The sequence below is a fragment of the Opisthocomus hoazin genome, chromosome 17 (assembly GCF_030867145.1).
Source record: "Opisthocomus hoazin isolate bOpiHoa1 chromosome 17, bOpiHoa1.hap1, whole genome shotgun sequence".
Classification (NCBI taxonomy): domain Eukaryota; kingdom Metazoa; phylum Chordata; class Aves; order Opisthocomiformes; family Opisthocomidae; genus Opisthocomus; species Opisthocomus hoazin.
The window spans coordinates 7,082,613-7,089,341 of record NC_134430.1 but is presented as its reverse complement, the minus strand read 5'-3'; the positions used below and the strand labels follow the sequence as shown (position 1 = coordinate 7,089,341).

Here is a 6,729-nt window from a genome sequence, read left to right as displayed (position 1 = left end):
TGGTTGCTCTGTCCCTGTGATGCTGACACCCACAGTTACAGAGCTGCTAAGAGGATTGGAGGCAAAGGACTTAACCATGGGAAAACACAAAAAGGATCCCTTGGCACAAGCATCCAAGCTGGTGTCAGCATCCACAGCCCACAGCACAAGAAGTTGGAGATAATTTCACATATATTTTCCCATAGACATCCGGAAAAGAGCAAGGTCTTTATCTTCACTTAATGAACATTTAGGTCACCTAGATGGATTCACTCTAAACTGAAATTTGCTCAGGAGCATTCACAAGACTAGACAGCCTCCCCATTCTCACCCAGCTCTGCTGTCCCACTCACTTTCACAGTGCTTTTGGCCATCTGGATTTCTTCCACTTCAGCAACCACCACCCAGCCATCAAATAAAGAAGAAAAAATGGTATTGATTTTGTCATTATTTATTACAAATTGAATTTTGCAAATTACTGTCTAAAAAAAAATCAATAGATTTAAATAAATATACAGATTTCAGGATGCTACATATGGCATGTGTGCAATAAGTCACTTAAAGATGAGATATTATACACACAAGGAGATATACATAGTACTTTACATCAGTAATTTTATTTTAAATTACTAGGCTCACATTAAACCATGTGCAAAGTTTCTTCTGGAACAAACCCTTTCAGGATTTTTTTCTTTAGAATTACTCAAACCTTCAGAAGGTCAAATATAAAAAAAGTTCCTCTGCAGCTTTGGGGACCAAATGATTAGTCTGCTGTTTCATTTACGATACAATCAATTGGTCTCATTTTTCCCCCCTCTAGGGCATAAAGCAAAATCAAGGAAGTATTTTGTATGTCCAATGGGACTACACTTGCAACAGCCACAGATTTTGGTCCACCACCAACTTCAAGCAGCCTTTCTAAATGCTTATGTGTAATACTGGATTGGGCAGCAAGGGCAACCCAACAGTGGTTCCAGGAGAGCAATTATTTATCTGCACCAACCAGATGACAGATGCAGCCACAATTTATAATAGAAATTCATCTGCCCAGGCAAACAGAAGTGCATTTGTGATACAGCTCCAGAGCCTTGAGATTTTGTTTGCCTGCAAGATTGGTTTCTAGGTCCTGGGCTCAGTTTTTTTCCCCCAAATTGTTCCTTCCCTCCTCTGGGCCAGCAGCACTTCACTGCTCTGGGCCTGGGGAAGCAGCCCTGATTCTGGCATGGATTTAATTCCAAGCCTTTCTTCGACAGCTGTGCAGACAGTGCTGTGCTTTCTTCTTAGCAAATCTTCTATCCACATCAGTCCCACCCGGCTGCCCCTTGCCTAATGCATTCTCTATTCAGGTTGCTCTTCTCATAGTGACATGCTATCCGTATACTGGTCATTTATTTAATATAGAGTCTAACTCAGGGACCTGATCTAAGCGAAGCAGCAAGCAAGCCTTTGCGTGCTATTTTCCCACCACCCACCTCGTCTGCCCCTAGCATTTCCTTTCAGGCACAGCTGAAAGCTGGGATATTAGGTTAAGAGCTGGAAGTACTCTACCCTACTAAGGGTACATCCAAAGAGATGAGACAGATTCACAGCACTGAACTCATCCAGATTAGCAGCTCGGCTCTGCCTTGGACCCAGCGGGGCTCACTCCCCCAGGCTACGCGGGGCAGCATGCATGGGGCTTTACAGCTCCATTTCAGTCCCCTCTCTGCTACTGCTGTGCCCAATGGCAGGGGTCATGCTTGGATTTGATGCAAGCTCCAGCACAGAGCAAGCTATCCTCCACCTAAACAAGAGCCACTTCAGGATGGCCCTTCAGTGAATTTCTCAGCCAAAGAATGCCACTGACTACTCAGTTGGCTTCCAGGCTTCTAGATGATATACATTTTTTAATAAAAGCTGGGAGCTGTTTTACCACAGGAGTCTCATTCGTATGCACATCGCACTGTCTGACAAGCAAGAAAAAAAAGCGCAAAGGTGGGTTCACGCTGGAGGCAGCTTATCCCATCTATGATGACCAGCCAAACCACCTCTGAACGGGGCCAAGCTGGAACCATGCTCAAAGATGGCGCAAAGGCAGAGCAGACCAGGCCAGCGATACAGGCTCAGTGCTGCCTGGTCCAGAACTGCACAGAGTCATCTGGCTTGTCAGTGATTCTACTGCCCAGCACGGGCTGACCCTCTGCCTAGGACTCCAAGGCAGAGTTAAGCTAGTACTCTACTAGCAAGACCCCTGCCAATCCAAAAAGGCACAGTTCAGCTCCACAACACATCTGTGACTGTATAGAGAGACAGTTTTCCCTTTACAACAGTCTATGGAGTGCATGGTTCATGCAACAGGAGCATGGAGACTTCCACTTCTTCCCCCTTCCTCTCATGGCCTTTCCTTCAGCTCTACCGGCTGCGGAGTTAGTGGCACCCACAGGACTCCAGATTCTTCTGGTGAACTTGATATGCACCTGTTTCTTATCTCTTCTTCTTCCAGATGTTTTTCTTCCAAGGCAAAACTGTTGGCTGTGCGTTTCTCTGATGCTTGCTGAACTGCAGACTGGAGACAGCAATATCCCTGTAAACAGAAAAGACACTACGTTCACTCTCCAGTCCATTTTCCTACTACTCAGCAACAGCTCATATTACAATATTTATCTAGTCCTTGCCAAGCTTTTTTTGAGGCAGAAGACGGGGGCAGGAAGAGGGGTAATTTCTAGCTGGAGCTGTCTTAAGCCACAGCAGAGATCTGTCTAGCCCAATATCCCTTTCCACCAGTGGCAGAGGCTTCAAGGAGTCCTGCAGCAAGACATGACCCAAGTGATGCTTCTTGTGTTCTTGATTCTTCTCAAGTGATTTAACTGCCACCAATGGACCAATCCTCCTTCAATTTGCCAGCTCCCTTGAACTCATTTACACTCCTGGAGTCCATAGTTACTTCCAGCAGTGAGTTCCGTGACTCACTGATGTGATGTGAGAAAAGCTGTTTCCTTTGGTCCAAAGTTGCTGCCCAATTAATGATTTTCCTACTTGATGCTGTCCTTCCCTTCTTGTATATCACCCATGTGCCCATCCCATATCAGAGGAACTTCCCACTTCAACGAAGAATTATATTTTATGTAATACTCCTCTAGTTGTGGAAAGACATAAGCAACCCTGGTTCCCCCAGCTGTTAGCCTTCTTTTCTAGAGAGAGCAGAAATAGTCAAGTCTACTCACTTAAAGAGAGACAAGAGGGGGAAGTCAGGTCAAATCTAAGTGGTAACTGCAGTCTGGGGTCACAACCGCAGTTTTTAAAGTGCTTATGAGGGAAGTTCAGAACAGGTTTAAGTGGCATGCTCACCTGAGAGCTCTCAGCAGGCCGTGATGGGAAGGCCTCACTTCATCACTCTGCGGAGATTTCATTGATGCTCCACGGCTCACTGGGAGCTTCAGACTCTGGAGGTACCTAATGAGCAAGAGGACACGCATGAAGCACTCGCATCCAGCCACGCATCTGGTAAGTGCCAGGGGGAGTGTTGCTGTAATGTCACCAGTGACACACTAAGACAACTGCATGCTTTTGAAGGGTTAATTGCAGCCATTTGAGAGCTACTTATAGCTCACTTCTGTCCTTTCCTTGCTTTATTCACAGTCTTATTTAATCATCGGGGATTTTAACTACTCCTTAATGCGAAATTAATTGCAGATGTCTACAGGGTCTTTGCTCCCCACAGTGTAAGCACTCCTACACCGCGGGCTGAAGCGAGACAACTGAGAGCCCATACGCACTAAAAAAGAGAACCAGGTACAGAAGATACTTGACTTCCAAGTCCCAGTTCTCAGCAGTCCCACTGTCCCACAGCCTCTCCCACCTGAGCCACGCAGGAGACACTGGTGTTCCAAAGCTTCACACCCTCCGCTTGTCCCTCTCCCAGCCTGCTGCCAGCTCCTCCCTTCCCACCAGCGCACCCAGCACCTCCTCAGCCTCCCGGCAGCAGGAGGGATGGAGGTAACATTGCTTCATATCAGCTAGTAAAGAAACTATTGTACAACAAAAACACCCTAGTGACACTTTGCCAGGGCCTCTTGGGAGGGGTATGAAAGCCACTAGACAAGTTCCAGCTGCTTGCTAAGAGCTGCGCAGCCGTCCCCAGGGAGGCTGCGGAGTTACTCCAGCTCCTAAGCTTTGTCTGCCTGCTTGCACCCTCGCCGAGCAGCCCCCGAGGACATCCCCAGGACCCTCTTGACTCACCCAGGCTTCGCCCGGCAGAAGGTGGCACAGACGCTGTCCCTCGAGTGCGAGCACTCGCACCTGCCGAGCGATCTCTTGCGCCGCCTTGGCGGGCTTCCCAAGCCATAGGGAGCGGTGTATCTGTTAAAAACAAAAGAAATCAGCTATGCACCTAACTTTTTATTAGTCAACAGGTTTATAACACAGTCCTGGGAGGCAGCCAAGCCAGTGCCGGGATAATAAAAGACTCATCTACAGACATAAGGTGAAAAGGTCACTGATATGTCTAAGCCTTTAAACTCCAGCTCCTCTCCCACCTACTCTTTTCCCCACCCTACCCCTCCCAGGGAGATTGTCGTGCCAGTATGTGCTGGGGTGCAGGTGGAATTTTCTCTCCTCGGAGCAGCCCAGGTGCCCGTGCAAGGGTCGCCACATGGGCTGGGCGAGCTGGCAGTTCACCTGGGTGGCAAAGCACATGAGGAGCGTGGCTGCCCCGCTCCACCAGCCCCACCAGCAAGCAGACAGTTCCTCAAGCACAGAGATGTCAGGGTTTTCCCTTCCCCCCGTGGATTTTAACACACAGAGGACATAGTACAAATCAAGATGTCTTGGGGCCATAACAGGTTCTTCTGATCACAGCATGCTTTCAGAGCTGTTAGCACATTCCCACTCCATCTTTGATAGCAATCTACTCTCCCAGAGGGTTTAGGATTGGCAGTGACTGCAACTATTCGCCGAGCAAGCAGCGAGTTGTAATTGCACGTTAGCAAGCGTGATTATAACCACACCTGAGTACATGTGTTTTGCTACAGTGTGATGGCCATTGGCCTGAAACTGCGCAGAAAGCTTCTTTAGCATTCTTGAGGGCAGGACTTGGCAACCACAGGACTTTAGTGCCAACCCACCACCGTCTCATTAACAATATTGGCAGTCAGCAGTCAGGGTTACAGCCCGCAAGCGAGTAAAGCAACTTTCCGACTTGCAGCTGTAACATCTCGGTGCTGGCTTTCAGCTTGCACAGGTACAAATCTCAGCAAAAGACGAACCCGTGAGGAAGCAGTGCCCCGTGCTTTCACCCCCCGCCCCTGTGGGTTATACTGAAACTCCAGAGCAGAAGCACAGCTGGTGCCTTTCTAGATGTTGGAAAGGATTGGACTCGCAGTGGTCTCCGGAGCAGGTGCTACAAGCACTTCACGGCATTGGGACCCTTTCTTACCCCGCTCTAACCTAACCCCATCCTCGACCAGAAAGTACAGTCACTCACACATCAGCAGAGCCCCCCCCTCCCCGCCCAAAAGCCCCGTTTGTGCTCACCCAGGTGTGTTCACCCAGATGATATCCAGGTGGCAGAAGTAAATGCACTCCTTATCCATCCAGCTGTTGCAGGAGCATCGCTTGGTCCTCGGGTGTGCGGCGCTGGCTGCGGCCAGGCTGGACTCCGGCGGGGGATGGCCCATACCTGCAGCGGGAGACAGGGATGAGGCGCGGGCTCGGTGCAGAGCGCTGGGCTGCCCGTCGCGACGTCACCTCCGCGGTTGCCCCTCCGGCACGGAACACCGCTGTCGCGACACGCGGGCGGTTTCACGGGAGGTGAAGCCTTGCCGACGGGGCTGCAGGCTCGTAACGGACTCGTGTAACCCGGGCCACCCCCGGAGCAAGGGCACAGCAAAGCCCCCGGGCAACCCCCCCACCCCACCCCGCTGCCAGCCCCCGGGCGCCCTCCGGCACCCCACGCAGCCCCGCTTCCCGAGCCGAGCCCCCCCCTCCAGCCCGGGGCTCACCATCTTCCAGCAGCGCGCAGAGGGCGAGCGCCAGGAGCGCGGCGCCGGCGGGGGGGCTGGGCATGGTCGCGGGTCCCGCAGGCTGGGGAAGAGGCTTGGGGGGGGTTTCCTCCTGTTTGCCTCCTTTTTTTTATTTCTTTCCTCCCCCGCGCCGCTCTCCGCCCGCAGCCGCCGCGATGCGTCTGGGGCCGGCGGGTGCCTGGCAGGTGCTTTATAGCCCCGCCGCGCCGCGTCACGGCCCCGCCCCGCCCCGCCGCGTGCAGCGGCCGCGGGGGAAACAACTGGGGCGCGGGCACGCGTGGGGAAGGCGGTGGCGCTCCGAGGGGCGGCCCTCCGCGGGTAGACCTGCTGCCCCCTCCCCGCGTTCGACCTGCTGCCCCTTTCCCCCGGGTAGACCTGCTGCCCCGTCCCCCGCGTTCGACCTGCTGCCCCTTTCCCCCGGGTAGACCTGCTGCCCCGTCCCCCGCGTTCGACCTGCTGCCCCTTTCCCCCGGGTAGACCTGCTGCCCCGTCCCCCGCGGGCAGACCTTCTTCACCCCGCGGGCAGACTTCCCCGCCGCCCACTCCCAGCCCCGCCGAAACACGCGTGGGCCCGCTATCTCCCCGCACGCACGGGTGGGGGACGATGCGGGGAGAAAGTTGCGGGGAGGTGGCGGGGAGTGGATGCAGAGTGGGGCGGTGGGGGTTAGGGGGGGTGGGGGGGCACCGTGTGCGTGCTGCTCCGCGGCGCGGGGTTTGTACCCCGTGGAGGGTCGCGGGTGGGGGGCCGCTC

At 53.1% G+C, this 6,729-nt stretch overlaps 1 protein-coding gene across 1 annotated transcript; it reads right to left on the bottom strand.

Moving 5' to 3' along the window:
* Positions 1-431: 431 nt before the first annotated feature.
* On the bottom strand, positions 432-6,117 carry EDN2 (endothelin 2). The gene is made up of 5 exons (XM_075437912.1): positions 5,958-6,117; positions 5,491-5,635; positions 4,198-4,317; positions 3,307-3,411; positions 432-2,542 (listed from the first exon to the last, which is right to left on the bottom strand). The coding sequence occupies exons 1-5, from the start codon at positions 6,019-6,021 to the stop codon at positions 2,443-2,445; spliced, it is 534 nt and encodes a 177-aa protein (XP_075294027.1). The 5' UTR covers positions 6,022-6,117; the 3' UTR covers positions 432-2,442.
* Between the last annotated feature and the right edge of the window lie 612 nt (positions 6,118-6,729).